This window comes from Thunnus albacares, chromosome 24 (assembly GCF_914725855.1).
Source record: "Thunnus albacares chromosome 24, fThuAlb1.1, whole genome shotgun sequence".
Taxonomy (NCBI): Eukaryota; Metazoa; Chordata; class Actinopteri; order Scombriformes; family Scombridae; genus Thunnus; species Thunnus albacares.
In genome coordinates this window covers 13,851,848-13,874,754 of record NC_058129.1, presented here as the reverse complement: position 1 = coordinate 13,874,754, position 22,907 = coordinate 13,851,848, and the positions used below count along the sequence as shown (strand labels likewise).

The 22,907-nt window shown below is 40.8% G+C and overlaps 2 protein-coding genes and 1 long non-coding RNA gene across 4 annotated transcripts in view; 1 reads left to right on the top strand and 2 right to left on the bottom strand.

The window, feature by feature from the left end:
* LOC122976610 (nck-associated protein 5-like) overlaps nucleotides 1-8,512 on the bottom strand; it is a 136,493-nt gene extending 127,981 nt beyond the window's left edge. The window contains exon 1 of the mRNA XM_044345183.1: nucleotides 8,301-8,512. Within this exon, the coding sequence (XP_044201118.1) occupies nucleotides 8,301-8,431 (131 nt within the window). The 5' untranslated portion in view covers nucleotides 8,432-8,512. The remainder of the gene's footprint in view (nucleotides 1-8,300) is intronic.
* Nucleotides 76-17,066, top strand: LOC122976615. 2 transcript variants are annotated; one of them, XR_006401004.1, is made up of 4 exons: nucleotides 76-169; nucleotides 421-552; nucleotides 13,196-13,317; nucleotides 15,622-17,066. It is a non-coding gene; the product is annotated as an uncharacterized LOC122976615 (long non-coding RNA). The 2 variants fall into 2 exon arrangements; XR_006401003.1 differs by lacking the exons at nucleotides 13,196-13,317; nucleotides 15,622-17,066 and adding an exon at nucleotides 640-881.
* LOC122976613 (glycerol-3-phosphate dehydrogenase [NAD(+)], cytoplasmic-like) lies at nucleotides 16,765-22,423 on the bottom strand. Its single transcript, XM_044345195.1, has 8 exons — nucleotides 22,012-22,423; nucleotides 21,251-21,428; nucleotides 20,434-20,574; nucleotides 20,057-20,195; nucleotides 19,764-19,876; nucleotides 19,387-19,620; nucleotides 19,178-19,284; nucleotides 16,765-17,420 (listed from the first exon to the last, which is right to left on the bottom strand). The coding sequence occupies exons 1-8, from the start codon at nucleotides 22,356-22,358 to the stop codon at nucleotides 17,324-17,326; spliced, it is 1,356 nt and encodes a 451-aa protein (XP_044201130.1). The 5' UTR covers nucleotides 22,359-22,423; the 3' UTR covers nucleotides 16,765-17,323.
* Between the last annotated feature and the right edge of the window lie 484 nt (nucleotides 22,424-22,907).

Here is a 22,907-nt window from a genome sequence, read left to right as displayed (position 1 = left end):
GTATTGCACTTCCCTTTAGGAATGCATAGAACTGCACTTCTGACATATTGAGTTTTAGTAGCCCTATATTTCATATGGGTTACAGATTGCAACTAGCCCTAAACTGCTGGCATCTGTCTCTACAGAAAATGAATGGGAGAAATCCAGCTAACCAAGTAGAGGAGCACTGGTAAGTCTCTCTTTCAGTTGTTCAAAGCACTCTTGGCATGTTTGTGTCCATAGATTGTTCAACAAGCTGTTTTCCTTGATGCACACATTGACTACATTATTTAAGGGACCTTCCAACTGGGAAAATCCCTGTAGAAACCTCCTGTACTGGCTGCAAAATCCTAAAACATGACCTCAAGTCTTTAACTATTGTGGGAACTGGCCTCTGTTTCACTGCAGCTACCTTGTCTGGATCTCTGTCTATGCCCTCAGCTGAGATCTGGTGACCAACAAAGCACACGCGGGGCTGGAGGAAATGACATTTTTCCACCTTGACCTTTGACCCTGTCTCCCTAAGTCTCCACAACACTTTCTGAAGCCGTACCAGGTGGTCCTCAAAAGTCGGTGAGTAGACTAAAATGTCATCTAAGCACACAAGTATGATCTGAAACACTGAAGCTGAAATTATACCTTCTTAGTAGTATGTTAAAGGCAAAACATGAAAATATAACACCCTGCGTTACCTACCTGTGGATGTTGAAGAGCATTTGTGTTGTTGTTCCTTGCCAAATCTCATGTTAATGCCCAAGTCTTCTGAGATGACCTTCGCGATGACCCAACAGTTAATCTAATACTGTATAAAATGGACATTTATCTGGCTCACTGCCATTATGGGTTATTTTTTGTTCTGTTTTGTGACTTGTGTCTTGTTTTAAACCTTTCTAACAACACCATATCTGCGTAATTGTCTTCCTGATTGTCTTCCTCCTCCTGCATTCATCAAGAAGACTTTTTCAAAACGTCTCAATTACAGTGATTTTGCCTAACCACATAATTGAGGATGCCATACTCCTCCACTGATTTGACATTAAAACTCTCTCATAATCGTGCCAGTAATCTTGGCTTTTTGTGTTATTGTTGCTGCTGCTTCTGCCACAATCCACATGTTTATTGTTGTAATTCTGTGTCTGCAGGTTTCCATCATACACATCCGGATGTTACAGATGCTTCTCCACGCACATGTGTACATGTAAAAAGCCATTTAGAGACCTGGTTACGTGTATACATGGCCAAGAAAGCTGGGGATTGCAGGTTTCTCTAATCCCCTACCCCAATTACAGAAACCAAGATTCTTGTTTATATGGCATTTATGAAATCTGATAACTCCAAAAAGCTGATTGTGACTTGGTTGGAAATGCCGGATGTTGGAATTAACTTTAAAAATGGCAGGGTACATGCTATAAAAAGTGGAGAAAGCTTTCATTATTTTGAATCAACTCCATGTACAGATAAGATTATCATTCGTAAGGTCAGAAACACACATTTACTGCTGTCAAATCAAGAACCGCAGGCCTGCTACTGTAAGCGCCATGATTGGCTAGGTTCAGAATTGAATAAGGCTGAATTGTATTTATCCCATTTTTTCAGATCGGTTATGTTTACTTGCCTCACAAAGCTACTTATGCAACCACACTTCCCAAAAACAGAGCCCCAAAGCCCCTTTTGGCTATATCTGTTACACCCTGTCTGAAGCTTCAACAGCGTGACTGCACTTGTCAAACATCCCCACACATCAACATGACATGTTCCATCCACTGCCAATCTGTTAAGTCCAAACCTATTGACATGAAGCCGCAAACAGCAGATTGCATGCAGGATCAGCCAGCAAGTTTTCCATCCAGAACTGATGTTATATTTCTAAACATGACACACACTCTCTCTGCCCCATTTCTGAATACCCTTGGGCTATCTGGTGTATATGGAAGTTGCCTAATCAGTGAACAGGATGTGAAATGCACTGTCTTTAATGACACAGAAACATCAGACTTCTGCTTGTCTCTCTCTCTCTGACTTTCTAATGACTAATTGTGCAAGTGTGTTGAATCAGATGAAATACTGGAGTCTATGTTTAGATTGCATTTCAGTTTGGTCCCTTTCCGCTGAAGATTAGGAGAGGAAGTAAAGCCCACAGCTTCCCTTGGATGCAGAGATAGGGGGGGGGGGTTGTAGGAAATTGAGAGTAAATGATTAAAATGGATTATAGCATTGTGCCTGATTGCCCAGACCCGACGTAGAAAACAGCGACACCATATTCCTTAGGGGCATAGAAAGTGCAATGGATGAGGTAGGTGGTGGATCAGAAGTGATAAAGATTAAGCAAACACATTAAAAGCAAGGTATCAAGGACAGTCAGATAAGGGTAGCCAATAAAACACAAGAAAAATCCTACCTTTGACAGTTAAACCAAGTAATTTAGATAATACTGGCAATAGTTGTCAGTAAAAATACTGATTTCATAAAAAATACTTTAACTACATACACATGTTTTCAACTGAAAACATGATTTTTGGAAAATCTACTCTGTGTTATATCATTCAACACCCAGTCAGCCAGCCAGAGACAACTCGTCTCTCATCAGTGCAATGCATTCAGCTGAGGAAGAGCGTTACACAAATGGCTATAACCCATTCAAATGTCTTATAGCACTGGTGTAATTTAAAGCAAAAATCAATACAATTCCCTGTTTTTTTTTTTGTAAGTTAGGCAGAAAACATCCAGTATTAGCTCACATAAAGAAAAACAGTCACACGTCTAATGCATAATATTAAAGAAGGACTGAGACTGAGCCTTTTATCTTCTTCATATCTTTAGTAAAACTTGTACTGCGAACAACATGATTAATAAGGCACTCATAATTTTTAATAGCTTATTAATAAAATAGATAACACAGTAAGTTCAGTTCATGTTGTAGACATTTATTGCTAGGCTATCCAATATGTTTGATATGGTAATCAATTAATCGTACATTAAGTAATCACCGGGCAGGACCAGGGTTCGTGGGAGCATGGAAATCTGACAGGTCAGCTGTCGAAAGCTGTCTCTATTAAGTACAGCCGTGGATAGTTTTCCTCAGCCCACAAACTTGTTGACTGTTGACACATTGTTCATATTTCTTGGTTGCTTGGTTTTAAAGGAAATGAAACACTTTATGGTTGTTGGCCATGATATTCCAAATATGCAGGGACAATGAGTACTGGTTTTGTGTCCCAACTAATAGAGATTAAAGTAATGCCATATTCCTCAAAAGACATGTCATCTATTTGGATACATTCGATCGATAGGCACAGAAAATGCCTCTTTTCCTACGTTTATGACGATCCGACAGCCGTTCTGCAACTGCAACCCATTCAGTACTGTCCTCCCTCCCTCCTGATTCACTGTGATTTACACCTAAAGCAATTACTGATATGTTAAACCTCTCTGGTGTTGACCTACTCAGAATGACACGCGTCGACGCCTATAGCCCACACGGCCCCCAGCCGGCCATCCAGGCAGTCGGCAAGCCAGCCAGTGGGGTGGAAAGGATATAATCAAAGGAGGCCAGGAGGACGCTGACATCTGGGAGTCTTTGTGCTGTAGGCCTAATTAGATGCCAGGGTGAAGGGAGGAGGCGCAGCAGGATAGTTTGTGTGTCTGTGTGTGTGTACAACCCGGATGGTGGGGTGGGGGGGTTGTTTGAGGTGGGAAGGGGGGACTCTTTTTTAACATCTGCTCCAGGAACAAGGGAGGACCCAGCTGAGGTCACAGAGCCCCAGACAGCTCCAAACTACAACAGGGATAATGTGAGGGGATAACAGCTTAATGATAACACTTAAATCCATTGAGAGATCGCTGTACTGAAAACAGACTGTGAGCCTCATGGATAAATGGTGATAATAAGCCCAGATTGTCCATGAATATGGATTGTCATGGCTCAGATTTGATACTGTTCCTTTGTAAGCGGAGAAGAATTAGGCAGCTGTGCACTTATTTCAATCACCGGCCTTTTACTGGCACTCTTATCTTAGTTTTTTCTAAGGCTAAAGCCAGAATAATCCGACACATACAGTAAAGGTCCGCTAAAGAAACACTGTTGCTCCACCCTCCGGCTTTTGACTTGGAAGTGTTACGGAGACTGCTCTCTGCCCCAAGTGACAATACTGCCCTTTGTACCCAATACAGTCAGCCATTCACCCACGCATATTCTCATTTAACACTATGCAAAGAGTCACCACAAGTAAGAAATCTTTGTCACTGGTAAGTTCAAACAGAGATATCAAGTGGTTGAAGTGTGTGGCTCGAACTTTGGCCTTTTTCTAAAGAACAAAACCTTTCATTGAAGAATAGCTGCAGTGGAATTTGCAATAAAAGTATTTCCTTTCTGTACATCTGAATAGCTTACATTTTCTCTTTGTTGTGAATTGATTTAGTCATGGGTTATACATTAAACTACACAATAAATGACTGAAGAAATATATTTAGGCATTTATATTTATATATAAATGCCCATCTGGGGGGAAAGAATGAGGGAAGGAGTGCCAAAGACTTGAGAGAAGGGGATTCCAGACGTGCATTTTGCATGAGTTTTCAATTAGCGCTCACATCTATTACAAACCTTTTGAAAACATAGAGGTCTGGGAAAGAAAAAAAGCCTCTTGGCCAAATAGTGACTCGGACCTCTGTGATCAACACCATGTCGCCCCAAAAAAGAGCAATGCCAGGAAGTGCCAGGGCCTGAAAATGGATGGTTGGGGGATTGGACATTGATTGGTGCACCTCCCCTTGCCCCAGGAACCAATTCATTTTGTCTCTGTGCCCTGCGCCTGCCTTGAATGAAGGAGAGACTGAAACGGGGTCAGCACAGAAGCACCCCCAAAGTACAGAGCCCAGTTCTCTCTTTATTTTTCTTCTGAATGATTCATCCAGATTGCAATGTTCAGGGAGAAGAATGAATGACCGGGAAGATTATACGTTTGAGTCTCTCTTTTTAATTCGCCTGCTACACGGGGGGAAGTGGGAGGGGACATTGTGGGGGTGCTATTACTTTCCATTCATTGAGGAGAAAATTGAAGCATGCAAGTGTCTGATGTGGGGTTTAATGTGTGAAGAGAGAGAGGTCCATCTGTATTCTAACAGCACAGATGGTCGATGCTGATCGGATGTTTTGAGTCCCTCTGCTGGCCAGCCTGTCTGATCCTGCCTCTGCATGTGTCCCGGTACAGTTGGCACGACCAACTGTAGCCTGGCAGGGCCTAACATGGAATTACTGTGTCTGAGCGCCTCAAACAATAAGCCATATTTTACACCGGTTTTGTTTTTATACTGTCAGCAAAACCGGTCATTAAACTGAATGTTAGGTCTGAATGCTCACAGTATGTGCTCATGGTTCTGTCATAGTGTATCAGTGTTTATACCGTGCTGGTGATCATAATAAGTTAACTGTAGTTAGTTTTAAGTATTTATCACAAGGGTGTGAAAATGAGAGGCTTACTGTCAAGGCTGGTAGGTCAGTCTAACAGTGGCTTTCAAATGAATGTTGATGCTGCAACTAAGACATCCATATCAACACTAACTGTGATTATATTCTTAGTGGAGAAGTTTTAGATTTTAGTCACATTAATCAAGACCTGTCAGAATGCGTCCACATAATAATAGCCTTTTCATAATCATGCTGTACAAGCTTGTGTCTTTCAGACATCTAGCTGAAAAAGAATAAGCATGGAAGTATGGACTATGACTTAATTGCACATTATTGTACCCGCAGTGTTTGCAAAACTAGGTAAAAATAGAAGCTTTGTCTACATAACTAGGCATCCATACACATGGTTATTTGCTTATGTCTTCAGTTTCCAATGTCCTTGTGATTATAAAAACACAAGGACAGCCTATACAGTCCTGAATAAACAACCAATGAGAACAAGCACAGCTGTCGAGAGTTGAGCGCAGAGTGTAGCTCCGCAGCTAATGATTATTTTCATTATTGGTTATCTTTTCTTTAATAAATCTATTAAATCATTAACATATAAAATGTCAAAAGAAGTTCCTAGTGTCCACAGATTGCTTATCTTGTCCAGTCAGAGCCTTTTCACGAGAAAAAGAGCTAATTCTCATGTTTAAGGAAGCTAGAACCAACAAACTCTGGCATTTTTGAATGATGATGAATGACTTTAATCATCTGTTGATTGATTGGTCATTTCACTAACATATCGTCATTGAAACAACACCACTTTGAGCCTGTCAAACACTGAAAATCAGGAAAGACATGACTAAGGGAGTGAAGCTGATCTTCTATATTTAATCGGTATGAAACTAATGGAGCTCCTCATTATGTTTTTACAGTCACAAAGCTGTGAGACATGCCGGCAGGACCGTGAGGCATTTGTAAATCCTGTGTTGCGTGTTCGCAAATAAGCAGACAGATATGTGACACCTAGTTTTGCATTTTTAATTGCCTGCGCTCATATTCACACTTACCACCAGACGCTCCAGTTCTGTCTTCTCAATGACGCTAGACATTTTTACAAAATTTACATGAAGCCCTCTCAGCCAGGCTGTCTGTTTGAAGGTCACATTATCAATATTTGACTTAGCTTAGGCTACTTGTACAATAACGCCTGTCAAACATGACTGATGCACTCAGCACTCCTAGCTGAGAGGACTGGTTCTCTAATGTTATGCTATGCAAACACCTAAATTACTTCCTAACCAAAAAATATGTCAAACAAGATAAAGAGAAACAATCTGCTAACAAGAAAATGTGTTTCTCACAGACTTTTAGTCACAAAAATTCTGCCAGAACTTGTCTGAACGGCTTTAAATCTTGTTTTATCAGCAGTACTTAGCAGACAATTTAATGTGGGGGTTTAAAAAGGAAGGAGGGGTTGGAGGTCTAGTGGAAAAAAAAGAGAAACAATGAATACAATGTCGTCATCCTGTTCATGAGGGGAGTCCCTGCAATTCCCTGCGCTTATCCCACCAGATGCGTGGGATGCTTTAATATACATCCTGGGAAAAAAAAAATCAACTAAGCTTCCTGTCGAGGGACCCTCCACCGCAACCCAGCGTGCTTCAGCCGGCGGCGTGACTCTGTGCTGAACTCTCTCATGATAGTACTTCAGGTAGAAAAAAAAAGCCAGAAAAATATACTCCAAAGGCTCAGGGGTGATGCAGCAAGCCAAGAGAGGGCAGAAGAATTTTCCGACCGTTATCAAAATACCCAACTGTGCCCCCCCCCACCCCCCTCCTCCTCCTCTTCCCCCCTCACTTTGGTATGTGAACATCATGCGATGGATGGGCAGCTCACTAAAAAAAAAAAAGAACTCACACATTTCATCGACAGGCAGCTGACAGCTTGAGAAACAACAGTGTGTTTGTGTGTGTTTATCTGTCTGAATGTTTTCCTTCCGCATGTCTCTCACAGTAAAGTGCTGTAGACATCAGTTTCCACAGCATTTGAAAAAAAAACCCCAAACCCAAATGCTTTGCTTTCTATGGTTTTATGGGCGTTAAGGGCATTCTCGCCAGTTAAAGAGGTTTCCTCTGGTGAAAAAGTGGTTTTGTTTGCGTCGTCTCATTTTGTTTGTTAAAACTTTATAGTGCTCAAACTATTAATTGTCAGCCTTTTAATCTAAAAACCAGGCTTTGCTGCAACTAGATAATATGCTAATTGGCTGCATCTTTTGGATTGTGAAGGAACTTTAGTACTTTTTAAGATTTATACTACTTTTTAATTATTTATAGTGTTTTTTTAATCATCATGTGTCTGGTATTTTCAGTATTTCACTCCTATATGCAATTTAATATGTTTCTGTTTGTTTTTAGTGAGTAATGTTTATTTCGTTCTTACATGTACAATGTGTTGGAATGATAATAAAAACCTTGAAATCCTTGAATAGTCAGAAAAGCTGACTATTAGCAACTGTTTTACTTTTGTCCTCTCATTATTTTTTTGTAATGTTACAAGCAGTCCACATCTAAAGCTCACATTTCTTTTCTTTATGTTATTAAATTAAATGTGTCTGTGTTTGCACAGTAACCAAAGTTAGGCCAGCTAAAGCTGAGGCCATACTGATGATGTTATTCACCAATATCACCAATACGCATTTAATCATTTTGTGTGTCAAGAAGAACTGGAACTATAGGAACAAGGTTTTTAAATTGAGAGTTGTCAGTTTTTTACACCCTTTTTTAAACTCTGCTTGTCTCATTGCAGGCCTGATTTTCATGTAAATCCTGCTCTGCAGCCACAGTTGCTCACTTCTCACAGACTATGAATGAAGGCAAAACCGCTTCCCATAATGTCAGAAGACAAACAAGCAGGAATCCAAACTTACTCTTCACCGGCCGGATCCTCTCCACTCAACAGGTTTCTAGCCAGCTCTGTAGCTCCCAGACTCTCAGAGGTGTTTTGGTTAGGAAGACAGCGTGATGATGTGGAATTTCCTTTGATGGCAGCTGAAAACATGCTGTCGTAAATTCCCCAGGAAGTGTTGCAGGGGGAAGCCACGCACAAACACACACACACACAGAGTCTTAAAACACACTATCTGTGTTGCCAGTGCTGGAAGTCTGCAGCAACACCCAATAAGACTTGTAAATAGAAGGGAGGGAGGTGGTGGTTGTGGAGGGGAGTCAGGGAGGCGGGGTGGGGCGGGAGGATAAGGAGAGTGAGGAGAAGTTCCACATTACATCACCAGCAGCTGTTGACAGGCCTGTGTTTATTAACTAACTGCCAGGGCTGGAGGAATCACACCACATGCCTCGCGCTCTCACACACAACTTCACAAACGTTGACAAGACAAGACAACACTCACTTGCATCTAAAACACTTGGCTGACAGACATGCAGATATGTGCAAGTACCAACAATTTGGACGCTTTTTTAATGCTTTTTTGGGGGGGGTAAACACACACAAAACAAATACTGCTATGCTTGGAATTTCTTGGTCAGGGAGACAGTCCAAATTTCTATCTTGATTTCTTTCTTTCTCTTTATTGGGTGGTGTTACCTGTCATCTGTTTACACTGGCCGTGAGACTTGCTGACTAGACTAGGAGAGCTGTTTTCCTGACTCAGATAGCACTAACTGTAATGGTATTACTGTGAAGGGAGAGCTGCTGCTGCTGCTGCTGCTGCTGCTGCTGCTGCATTCCTCAAGTGTCTCGGCTTGGCAGAGTCCCCAGCCTCTTAGCTCAGCCTGTATTTCTCTCCCTCCCCTTGTCTGTCTCTCTTTCCTTTCTTGCCTTCTCATTTAAATGGAGGCACATGACTCTCAGCTTTACTGCCAAGTAGACTTCTTTACACCGGCCGGGAGCCACCAGCGCTTTGCTTTTCATTGGCCTCTCTGCAGGGCACTTCTTAGCGCACTGCATTCCTCGCTGCTACCCATCCTCATAGCCCGCAAGGCACAGAGATTTCAAATCAGTCTTATCCCAGGTTTTATATTTAGCTTATTTTGCATTTTCTTTTTGTAGATTGCATCAAACTCAAAAGTGCATTCACTTAAAAATAAACTTTGGATTTGACATTTCTAAGGCTGCTGCCTGAGTGACAGACCCCTTCGGCTATAGCACCAACCGCCCACTGTTTGACATCCATAACCACTGTGAACAAATGCTCCACTTCAGCCCATCTCTGGTGCATTCCTTGCGGTCTCAAATGCAATAATTTCTCCAGTAATTCCATTCTGTTGTCGCATTCTTCCCCTCTAACCTCATTGCATTGCAACATTGTTCACTCACAGAGACGGACTGAGACCGAGTAGGCTGACGACATCGCAAGACTTTGGGCCCGTGGAGGGCTGAAAGATAAATGATTTCATAAATTTCACTGAAAAAATAATTTTTAAAACAATTTCTGAGCTGTTTTGAAACTATAGGCAAAAAGCCAGTCCAAGCAAAGAACATGATCCCAGGTCGTGCTTTCATCACGAGCATTCAATTAAACTTAAATGTCAGGAGCTAATCGGATAAAAAGCAGCATTGTATTATACTGATTGGCATCAAACGTTATCAAGGAGAAGGGTAATAATATGAGGAGATTGACCATGTAATTTTCAGTTAGCATTTGATAATGGAAATCTTTGATTGCTTAATTGGAAGCTTGTGATGTAAAAACAAATGTTCCGAATCAAAGTATTGCTTTTGCCAGATAAAAAAAAAAATTAAATTACACAATCTGGCGAGCAGAAACTTTCAATTTGCACAGCAAATAATCTGTCTGAACATGTTGCGTTTGTAAAAGACAAGATCAATGTCAAAGATATTTGCAGCTTTTAGTTTAAGTCCCATTTATACTCTAAATGACTTCACTGTCACAGTTCTTAGTTTGAATTTTTTACAGGTCGCTTGTACACTTGAATGCCCTGACAGGTGCAGTTTGCTACCTGTACATCATGAGCATCTTGTGAGCGTGTGTATTCACGTGTGACCACTTGCATGTGCTCATCTTGTCAAGAAACACTTTAAATCCCCCTCTCCTTCCTAAATCACATCCTGCCTTCCATATCTTCCTCCTCCACTCGCTCTCATATGCTCTTATCTTGAAGTAAGGAGAGAAAAACACTTCTGCTCTTCGCTCTTATTTTTTATTTTTATTGTCAAGGAGCTCAACTCATCATTCTGGCATTACTGGAATCCTTTCAGGGTGCGTTTTTGGGGCATGAATCTAGTCAGTTTTATGGTATATTTGCAGAAACTATTATTTACCGGCTGCTGCGGTTCAAAATCAGGCTCCCATTTTGGTCAAACCCTTGCACATACATTGATGTGCATGTGTGCTTATGCCTTTAGAGTGCAGCAGGGAGGTAATGGCTAATGATCCTCGAATGTACGACTTGACCCGCGGCACATCCGGATCCATTCCACGCAAGAGGTCCAAACTCTTTGATGTCACAGGTCAGAGCCCTGCAGGAGCACTAAGGAAACGATTGGTGTGGAGAAGAGGAAAGACATATATACTGTGTAGCAGTTCAGAGAGGATGCAAGTAGACTGGTCAAAGCTTTTATTGTGCATGCTATGACTTACGGAAGCTCCGGTCCTTTCCATTGCAGCCATGCATATGCTTGGTGGAAGAAACTGTCACTCATTCAAGGACAAGACTCATATCATTTTTTAATTTTTGGTGAAATTGTGCAGTTGACCCTGTTTTTTTCCATTTTTTCCCCCACTGCCGTCTAAACATGGCCAACATATTTAAAGATATCAGGGCTTGTTTTTCTGCTTTCATACTTTTCTGCGATTGGTCAGGTGTGTGGAGGAGAGAATGTAGGCTGGATTTGAACTTAATTCTCAAGTTCTTGCTTTTCATGTTTCACACAAACGAACAAAAGTGCAACACCGTGAATACATTTAGGAGAGATTGAATGTATGTACTGTTATGCCCGTTTGAATGATTTTCGCATCTTGTCTCCCTCAGTGACGACAGGCCATTCGCTATGCCTTCAAGTGGAGCCAAAACAGCTGTGACACTTTGACCTTCAGGCACGGTCCATCTTCACATCCTACAAACTAGTTTGTTGCAAGCATACCAGGCTTTTGTGCATTTCAACCTTTGTTTGACATTGTAATTTCATTTCAGACAAAAAAGTAACACTGAGTGGTGACATAGACAGAACTCAGCATCTTCACAACAGTATTATCCTTAAAAATATCTATTTTACCATACTTAAAGACTCAAAATTGTTGCAGCTTTGGAACTGACACAGTGAACACGGTGAATCAGTGCAAAAGACAGATAGATAGATTGGAATCTTGAAGGTCCACAGGTCAAATATGGCAAGAACTTCACCACAAACCTCCTGAAAACACGCTGGGAAACAAATCGACACAAACAGATGCATAAATGGAAAAATATCCACTGCAGTATCACCCCATCTTCTTCCAGACGTGTTAGGCTGCTTTCTCATTCAACCACAATGCCTCTCTTTGGATTGCTTGCTGCAATTGTGGTTACGACCGGAGCAGTCATAAAGCAGTCAACTCTGCGGCTTGCTGCAATACTTACAGCTCCTTCGGTGTACCTGTTTTATGGAGATCCCTCTAACACGCATTGTCTCCTATCAGTAGGACATTTCAAATGTGAGTCTACCACAAACATCTGTAATAGAAACACCAGATGATCCCGAAGGTGTAGACGCACCACAACACTGTCAAGACACATCTGCCCTTCCTTTTTTGCAGATAACATGAAAAACTTTCAATTCTGCTGATAAGATCTCACTCATGATGTGGCTTGAACTAATAATAATGTGGCCCAAGGCTAATTTGCATACCCAGATGCTGGAAAACATATTGAATATGATCAGACTTGTGAAATCATTAGTTTTTGCCTCGCACCCGGTGCAGTTTTGAAGCTCCCTTGTGAATATTTGCTCCTCGGAGCAGGAAGTGGTTTGCATGGCCCACGCTATTTTACTGACATGTTGGAATGCCACATCAATGTTACAGTATTTGCAGCTGCACTGGGAACGCAGCGATGTCCCCTTTCACATCACTGCTCCAGAAAGCATCTTTATGATCATGTAAGTGTGGACTCGAGAGAGGAAAGTACAGTACATACGGTAAAGATTTCATCTTCCACAAATCAGAGAGAATTGTGTGGTTTGTGCTGACGTTGGCGACTTTGAGTCCACAGGAGAACAAGCTAAGGAGATTTAGATGAACCAGGATGTGATGCAGAATAGGAAAAAAAGGAAGAGACATTATCCGGCTTTGACTATGTCAGCCCTTTTGTCTAGTTAGAGATATACTGTAGCGATAAATCGTGGTTACTCCCTGATGTTGTTTTGTAGATTCACATAAGAGCTGGTAGTATTTCATATTTAATCAAAGTGCTTTTCACTGAGGGTTTTTTTTAAGCAGCAAACAAGGCTGGGCATCCTGCCAAGTCTTTACCGTACAAATTGAGTTAATGTCATTGAATTATGGTCAATGATTCCCTGACGTGGGTCCTCTATTCGTCTCGTCTCCGTCCATCCCTTTGCTGTTTGCAGAATCGATGGCCGTCCAGAGGGAGCGAGGGACACACCATATCTTATGGCTGTCTCATGCAATTTTTTCCCCTCACCCTGAAGTAAGAGGATGGGAGAGTCAAACAAATAGGCCTTGTGTTTTCACCCCGTGTTTGTATGCAGTGCCACGGCCAGGCTTCCTGCCAAGTTCTCCTCCTCTTCCCCCAAACTGCGAAAGCTAAAGACAAACCCTCCCGTTTCTCTTTTTTCTCTCATCAGAGTGCTGGCAAACACAAAAGGAGGCAGGGGCGAGTCAGAGCCCTAGAGAAAGAGCCCGGGTGCACGTCCCCATGAACGTGCCCAGATTAAGCCGAGGCGATGATGAAGACCACCGGGCAGAGGTGAGGGATGAGGAGGAGGATTTGAAGAGAGGAGTGGGAGTGGTTGTTATTTCACGGACAAGACTCTGCGCCCTTTGCCATTAAGCCAACGCCAGCTGGGACAAGGAGTGGCATCCTTCGCTTTCTCTCTTTTGGTTTTCTCCCCATCTCTAATGCTTTCAATGAGAGCATTGTATGAGCTGGAGGAAGGATATGAGGTCCCATTTGGCTGTCATTGACATGTAAAAAGAGTGTGGTGGTGACAGCTGACGAGATCATGGGCCTGTAATTAGCTGAGGATGTAGGATAGACTCTCACCCCTCTGTGTCAAACGCACACACACACCCTCACACAGGCATACATGTACCCATAAACATGTACATATAAAGATATAAAGGATGAAGTAAAAAGATGTATAGTATAAACACAATGCTAAACTGCCAAGACTTGTTTGCCTGTAGGTAATATTATGAGTTATCTATTAGTCTACGTGTGAGGTTTCACACTGACACAAAACTTCCCCGGGTGCTATAAATCTAAAAGCGTGAACCATGTGGTCTGGCTTGGGGTGGCCCACATGCTGTATAAAAAAATAATAATAATAAAGCCCTGGAGTGCTCAGGGGAGAAGTTTGGATGCACAACTGAGACGTTATTCCATGGGAGACACAGGTGTGATAAGCCGACTGTGAACAGCCGAGTCTCATCACACCTCATAAATTACAACCTGTAGGCCTGCTGAATTTGGAATGTACTCAAGTGTCTTAATATGTTTTTGGGGTAGATATGATGGAGATTAAATTCACATTAATACAGTTTAACTGCCTTCTTAATAGCAGAACACATTTACAGGCTGACACTCAAAACTTCATACATAAAGGCTCACAGCTGGAATGTTATGCATCATAAATCACTTCAGTACTAATAAGTACATTTATCACCTTATCTAAAAAAAAAACCCCACAAATCTTATTTTCTTGCTTACCCTTAGTGGTATTGAGCTACACAGCTAATTTTAGCTGTATTTTCCAAAGTTTAAAGGTGCAGTGTGTAGAATTCAGAGATGGAATATAATATTCATAAGCATGTTTTAATAAGTGTATTATTACCTGAAAATAAGAATTGTTGTGTATTTGTTTCCTTAGAATGAGCCCTTTATATCTACACAGGGAGCAGGTCCTCTCCCACGGAGGCTGCGATGTTACACCGCCATGTTTATACAGTAGCCCAGAATGGACAAACCAAACACTGACTCTAAAGAGGGCCTTTCACGATTTTCACAAGTTTCGCGGCCACTGTAGGTTCTCCTACAAGCTTGGAAGGGTAGGAGGAGGGGAGGGATATTCATTTGGTTGCAATCTGCAACTTCACCACTAGATGCCACTAAATCCTACACACTGTACCTTTAAATCCTGTATTAACTGATTTTTTTTAGCCACTTGGGGGCAGCAGAAACAAGCTGTAAACACAACACTGATATAATTACCTCTTAATAACGTTGATATGGTGAACCTTTTGTGAAACAGTTGCCTATTTACGCATTCTTAAAATACGGAATTGTGTTTCCGTCCACTTTGTGAATGTAAGACCTATTTTCACTGTCCTTTTATTGTTATTTTTGTCTCAACAAGCTCCTAAAGGAAATATGTGGCTCTTTAGAAGCTCAATGCTCCACTATGTTCACAAGTTAGTTGCTAACTTTGTCTGCAGATTTGGTGCTGGGCAGGAGGTGTATGGCTGCCTCCCACAGCTGGAAAGCCTTTACTGTCAACAGATTAGATATGGACTGTTTCCTCTGTAGAAAGTTGTTCCTTTGTAATTTCACTCCAGCGCATAACTCCCCCTAAAACCACAAATTGTTGTTTTTGCATTTCTCTTTCCACACAATTTAAACAAAAAAGATACAAATCAGTCAGCTTTGGAGGTGTTGGGAGCCATATTTTTTTTTCACTTTGGACAGAGTCACTCTTGTGCTCAGAGAGAGATTGATATCAATCTTATCATCTCACCCTAACCCAAACATTTAAAAACTATTACTTTAAGTATGAACAACAGTAAGAATATGATTTGATGCTGATCAGTTTTATGTTAAATTTGTGATTTTAAGCTTTATAGGGTAATCAGAAAGATAAATGTACATCAAAAACAACATTGACCTCAATCCATGCTGTTATGCTATTATCCTCCGCTATCCAAAGGGCCTCTTACTGGAGGATAGTGTATGTGTGCGTGGGGTCAGAGGTACCAACAGACAAGTTACCGTGGTGATTAAGCTCCTCTTTCAAGCTTGTGCCTCATCTGAAGGTGGGCCCTCTCTTTGAAACAGCAGATCTGGGCTTGTGTCAAACCACCACAAGGGTCTCAGCGCTCCCTCAAAACCCACCGATGACAGTAGCTGTTACGAGATGAGAGGAGCCATCCCACTGCAGAGGACATCGACCTGCGAGACCTGGCTCTCTCATGGGAACCTGTGGAAGGTCCATGTGGGTCCTCATGGCCCCCCCTCCCAAAGCTGGTGCCTCTTCCATCACCCTCCCCGGGCTTTCCAGTGAACCCTTTGATGTCCTGGGATCAGGGCAGCATTGGCCATGAGGGCCTGTCAGCCTGCAGGGGGAGATACCTTGGAAAGTTACTCACCATAGAGCACTGGTAAAATGGAGATGGACAAAGGAGAGGAGAAGCGAGGTTTTGCATCTTTGCATTTTTCAAACCATTGGTGGTCGAAGTGTTGTCATATTAACTTAGACTCAAAGAAGAACTGGGAACAAGGTAGCAGTTCTTTTGTGCAGATTATTATAGTACAACTGATGCAAAAAAATCAATGTGCGTGTGCCATTTTATTTCAAAAAGTGCAAAAAGTGACAAATGTTACAAAAGGTCAACATTTCGCTCAAAGGACCATCGTCGGCACAACAGAGACAGTCACAAGAAAGATGCAGACAAAGATGGACATACATAGACTGAAACTGTGATGGGAGACAGATGGAGACAGACAGTGCAGGGATATTATCAAAGGTTTCACCAGTCTGACCTGTAACATGTTTGAGATGGAGGGACAAGGACGCTGTTTGTTCTTTAATCTGCTTTCTCATACCGAGTTACCGCTGCCCTCGTGGGAATCAGTTTCAGACTGTCGCAGACTGACTGTGGTATCTCACACACAACTCTGCTTCTAGGAACGAACTCCCATTTCTGAGTGAATTGATCAAGATGGGCGCGCAATATTTTGCATGTAGAGATCAAAGGACACACTGTAAATGCTGATATTGGACTTTGCTGTCAGCTCATCAGTCTTGTCTATTGTTTGTCTCAGGGAGGTTCATGCAGATGCACCATCTTCATCTTCATCTGTCACTACTATAACACTGATGTGACTGGTGCGCCCCCTTGTGACTAAACATATCAATTGTCATAGCATCCTTGACATGACTTTGGTTCTTCAAAAAAGGAAAGAAAAGACAGTTTATCATTTCATATTAATTGATTTTATTGAGGACACAATTCCATATGGAGATAAAAAAAATATCCTTAGGTTTAATTTTGAGATAGTAAACACACAGTCATGTAGTAAAAGGTAAATCAGACAACAGTGTTATGTTTGTGTATCCCATACAAAATTATAACAAATTTTTGGCAATAATAAAAGTGGAGTGGACTGCCTTGGAAAAAGCGCTATACTTCAATATCCATCACAGCTGAAATATAGTTTTTGTAGCTTATCAAGTATCATTATGTTGATATCCTGACTTCTTAGCACAGACATCATATAAAGAGCCAAATTAATATCACAGTACATTTCACAAAACAGAAGAGCAAAATCAAGAGATTGAGTTGCTTTTAAAGCTGAGAACAAAAAGGGTTCCATTATGAAGTGTTACCAATAAAAAAAAACAAAAAAACATCTTTAGTAAAAGTGCTCTTGGTTGTGTTTGTTATATTGTGCGTTTGTGTCTCATGAATCTCTGTCACCCTCTAGTGGTTGTGAATTGTGAAGTTGCACCAGTGAACATGTTTGCAGACGGGTCACATCACATATGCTCTGGGTGGTTTTGCAGACAGGTGATGAACTCTTTCACCTCTTTGCCCTCGAAGCAGATCTGGTAGACTGCTGCAAACAATGGAAACCTTTGGGAGAAAGCAAATATGCAGACAAATATTAATTTACATAAACTCAAGTATCTGTCAGGCTATACTGCGCTACTGTTTTCACTTATTCTGCTTGACTAAACCTCTGGCACGTGGCAATACTACTGATAAATGTGTAATTGTTATAACATAACATATTCTGACTGTGATTCTTATGTATTTTATCATCCCCGTGAGGAAACCTGTGTACTGTTCAACCCTTATCATATTATATTTATTAAGAGTAACAAAAATAACAGCAGAGTGTCAGTCAAGCACAGTCCTGATAAGAGGTCAATCGTGCAAAGTAAGTGAAAACATCTGTGTGAGTGGGCTATGTCTGTGTATATTGTACTTATCACATAATTGTTAATATCAGTAATACAGATTAATTCATTTGTACTCCATTCATTCAGAATGTAAGTCCAAAATATTATTAAATTGCTTAATAATCTTGATCACAATATCAAGGAACATAACCAAGATTGAAGGATAGGTTCACAATTTTTAAAGTCTGTCTTAAAACAATAGTCTGGTGTCCAAATGAACTTTGAAACAGGTTTTGCTTGCTGAAATCATTATTGCTAATATTTATTCCTACTCATGCAAACCTATAATACAATGCAACCTTTGGGTCATTTGAAAATAATGAATACATTTCCAAAGGGTCATCACAATTCCCAAAAAACATCAAAACATATAATCTAAGAGATTATACTTTAGAACGCATAATTAGTGTGTTTGAATTGGTCCAAAGTCATTCATGTGGAAACTGATATTAAATCAATTTTTGTTAAACTTGCAGTGCAGAACTTTTACATATAAATGAACATCCATTACATTCAAGCCCTTGCCAAACGAGTTTACACAATGCTGATTAAGTCTATCACCGCTGGATAAATCTCTTTGTATTTCACAGTATATGAAGTTTTTAAATCTCATGTTGAGCACATTCACACGCTGGCCGTTAATCATGCAGCTCTTCTAGACTTTCCAAATGTTATCGGACAAATGGATCAAATTCTGATAATGAAACAAGTCATTTCATGGGGGTTGTGTGACACTAAAAACTATTTATCCACCGTTTTACAGCTGCAACAGTAGGTTATGGCCAGTATGTACTGGCCATTAGGCATACTGGGACAAATCCCAGTGGGGCATCAAAAAATACACTTTTGGGCCAGTGGACCATCAAAACACATTGGTTTTTACCAGCTCTCTCTGTGTGCCTGTCATTCAGGGTGCGTGTGAGAACATGCTGCATGCCTGTTCTGACCAAATCAGGTGTTGCGGCACACTGCGGCAGGGTTAAGCGGAGGTGTGTTTGGGTGTGGACGTATTTGTGCTCTATAACATAACCGCTGTGAAACAGTCAGAAAATAATGTTTTATTGATCTGACTCACTGGCTTTCTCGTTACCACCGCTCCCTCTCTTCATTCATTCTCTAACTCGCTTGACCACAGCTGCTGTTGCTCTCGTCTTTTTTTAAAATGAGTCAGGAAGCTGAGAAAAACTCTACTTTTAATGTTATCAAACTAAGAGAAATGTCTTAGTATTCAGGCAATCCCAGCTGAGCGCCCCCCTTTTACTCTCATTGCCAGGAGGAGGAGACAAAAGTCCCGCACTCCAGCATTAATGTGTTGGATGTTCAAATAATAAAAATAGCAAAAGAAGAATGCATGACTAATGTAAAATGGAGATATGAAGTTGATGTCAACAGTGTAAACCAGTATTTTTACTGTAAAAGCGGACTCACTTGCTGACCATGTCCCTCTTTTGAAGAAGTTTGTAGACCTCCGCTGAGGTCTGTGGACCCTGCAGCTTCTGACCGTTAAGCATTTCTGCCTCCAGCTCAACAATAGACTGGGGAACCAAACATACAGACACAATTTTAATGTTGTTTAGTAACATATTTTAAATACATATCAAAAATGTCAAAAAAATAGCAGTGATTCATTCCGTCACCTTGGATGTTTTGACGAAGGCCTCCGCAACTTTTCGGTTTCGTCCCCCGTAGCAGGTGGTAATGAGGTCGGCCACGCCGCAGCTTTCCAGGAATGTGCCAGAGCTCACTTGGCCTTTGCAGAACAGCTTGGCGAAGGCGACCATTTCCATCAAACCGAGCCTGATCACTGCTGCCTTGGTGTTGTCCCCAAAACCGAGGCCGTCACAGAATCCAGCCCCTACTGCCACAATGTTCTGGCAGGACATTAATAAAAGGACACACATAACATTTAGCTTTCGAAGACTCCTCCTGCAACCTCTAACATCCTGTATTTATGTGGATTACCAATTTATGGGTTTGATTCTTTTCATGATTCATAATATGTGGATGTCTTTACCTTCAGAGCTCCACAAAGCTCCACTATATCACTCTCCTGTACGACGGTGATACGAAAATTGGGAGTCTGAAGCATCTCTTTGAAGATGTGGCCATTTGCCTCATTTGTTGACCCTGTATTGAATATAGTTTTGCAAAAAGAAACTCAATACCGGCGAAACAAGGAAGTAACACTATGTTTGCTTTTCTAACCAGTGACCACAACACTGCTTCCTCTTTTCAATCTTCTGCATGTAAGCAATGCAAAAAAATCATCTAAAACCACTGATGACAATCACGAAAACGGTGACTAACCTATGGTGGTTTCACAGAACTTCTCGTCTGCTACCTCACTGGCGATATTGGCCCCCATTAGGACGCTGACCTCGATCTCTAGTTTCTCTCGGATGATGTCTGAGATGAGCTTCAGTCCGTCTGGTCCTTCATCAATGCCCTGGATGACAGAGATGGTTTCAGATCACCACGCGCTACATTTAATACCACAACCGCTAGCTGACATAGAGTAGCCTTGAGGTAATAGATATGTATCATTGTGGTAATTGCACAACTACAAGGCCTCATGATGGTGTGACAGCAGAAAAATAAAAAAGCATAATCAGGTGACAGTATTTCCCCTTTTTCCCTGTTTAATGTCAAGAAATCAGACATGAACAACAACGACAGGATCTCACTTTGATGAGCGATATCCCGATGGTCCCCTCTGTGATGTGAGGCTTAATCTGATCACAGAGTTTGCTGATGAACTGGTGTGGGATTACAAAGACGAGGATCTTTGCACCCTTCACGGCCTCTATGATGTCTGGGACGGCCACCTTTTGGGGCATTGACAACAACAATAAAGTTAGACCTTACACTGTGTCAGATCATATGGTAGTAAAGTTATAATTATCATGTTGATTAATTTTATGGCAGAATAGAGGTAATAAACATCGATAACAACAACACGATACAATACATGAGAAATAACTATAAAAACCTTGAAGAATAAATGTGAAAGAAACTTATAGCTCTAGAAAGAAGACCTTTCCTTGATTTACCATTACTGTTTGAGATCACAGAAAACAAACCCAATTGTTGCTTCTTGCAAAATATCTCAACACGACAACATGCCATCTACATTCTGTGTGGTTATTTACAAGGACATGATGAATACACCACTGAAACAATAATAGTGTGTATCATAATGGTTCATATGGAATAAAAACTGCCTTTTCTTAAGCAATTTGTCAGATAATACACGGTTTCCTGCCATTAAATTGTTTTTTTATTATTTTGCACTTGATCATTGTGTAATTTGACTGAACAGTCAAGTGCACTCATAAAACTGATGACACACTAGATATGTGGGTCAAAGTTGAGTTATGTTATCAGTGCTATTCCCTACTGTACAAACTGTGTTTCAAGATAGCGCTCAATTGCATCACCTGTTGATGGGCTTAGTAATTCAAGATAATGCCACTCAAACCCGTCTTTAATTGGGACACTTACCACATTCCTGGGCAGCTTGTGACCTGGCAGATACTTAACATTTTCATGGTCTGTGTTAATGATCTCCGTTAGCTTCTTCCCATCAATTATTTCTTCGTAAACCCACATGTTCACTATTGGGTCGAACCTGTTGGAGGCTTTGACATTGTGCCCGATGATTTTAGCAATGGAAGAGCCCCTAGAGAGGGAAAGGACATCAGACAATCAGGAAGTGTCAGCCAATCCAAACAACATTCAAAGACCTTCAAGAATGAGCAAGAACCTTGGGGAAATAAAAAGGTCTGTATGGTTTTGGGTAAACCTTAATTAACTGAAATTAATCATTCTGCAGAGTAGCTACAAACTCTCTAGACACACTGTAATAACCTTTTGGTGCCACAAGAGATAAAAACTTCTATTAAATGTACTATAAGACCATTCAGTACTACTTTTGGCCACTAGAATAATTCATGTTCAACTGGTTTTCTATGTGAGCTAATATAAAAGCGTGTGCATGTTGCAGCTTGTAGTCTGATTCTTCAGATTGGTCTCATGCTGCTGTCAAAACAAAGGCGGGCGGGATCGACAGCAGCTAGAGGTTATAGTTTTCCCTTTTTTGGCACCTAAAAGTAAAGACCTTGCAACGATATGCCGGTAAGAATAGGATGGTGTAAACCTGCTAGATTGCAAAATCCGCGGTCCGTTCAAACAATGTGCCACGATATACTAAAATAGCGTGTTTGTTTATGGAAGATGGAAATAAAAGACCGATGAAAAGTTACCAGTTTCCAGATCCGACGATGCAGATTTTCTTCCCAGGCATTTTGAAAGTGGATAGTCCTCCTGCTCGGCTAGACTGAAGAGCCTGTTGTTCTTTTCCCCCCTCGTCCGTAATAACTTCCTCATACGCCCCATAAAATGCTTGATTCAGCCCTCCCCTCGCGCGCCACGGATACACCTCTTTCCTAAATGGGAAACATGTAATTCTGCCGTCTTGTAACATATGCACTGATTCTCCAACATGTAGATACGATCTCTTGTCATAAAACCGAGTCATCAGCCTACAGGGTGTCTGCAGGAAAGACAAAGGAAAGCCTAATGTATAACGTATTAATGTTTTGCCGGTCATTTGTTATTAAATATTGACGGGAAACACGCGAACCGACCAGGCAAGCTATCTTAATTAACGTCATATAATTGACACTTCCGGTTTATATGTTTTTCAAGATAATGCTCACAATGGAAATGTACCAATAGGCTTATATCAGCCTGTCAATAAATACAATTTACGGTCAAAATTGTATGTCAAAAATGCGAAAAGGTAAAAGATAAAGATTTAAAATATTTTTTTAGATAATATTTTTTGTTGTTTTGTTTTTGACAGTAGCTCATAGATAACAAAAGGTACATTTTTTTAAACTAAGCCAAAACTGTTTCTTGACAATACATTTTTTCTGAATATTATTATCATGCTAATGAATGCAGTTACATATATCCGCTCCTGTTTATCTCATATAAAAAACATAAATATTTGCAGTCAAATTTCCATATGTCAAAATATATAAAAATTAGTATACTTAAAATTTATAGACATGTTGTGAATATGTATTTATTCTGTTGTTTTTATTCAGTTCCCTGTAGATACAATTAAAATCTAAATTAAAAAATAAAGAACTTT

Bases quoted from the DNA above. Each gene is read 5' to 3' on its own strand.
- LOC122976613 (XM_044345195.1), bottom strand. From the start codon at position 22,358: ATGACCGGCAAAACATTAATACGTTATACATTAGGCTTTCCTTTGTCT. The intron at 20,196-20,433 runs GTGAGATCCTGT...TCTGTCATCCAG, and splicing joins TCGGGATATCGCTCATCAAA to GGCATTGATGAAGGACCAGA. The intron at 19,621-19,763 runs GTAAAGACATCC...ATGTCCTGCCAG, and splicing joins AGCTTTGTGGAGCTCTGAAG to AACATTGTGGCAGTAGGGGC.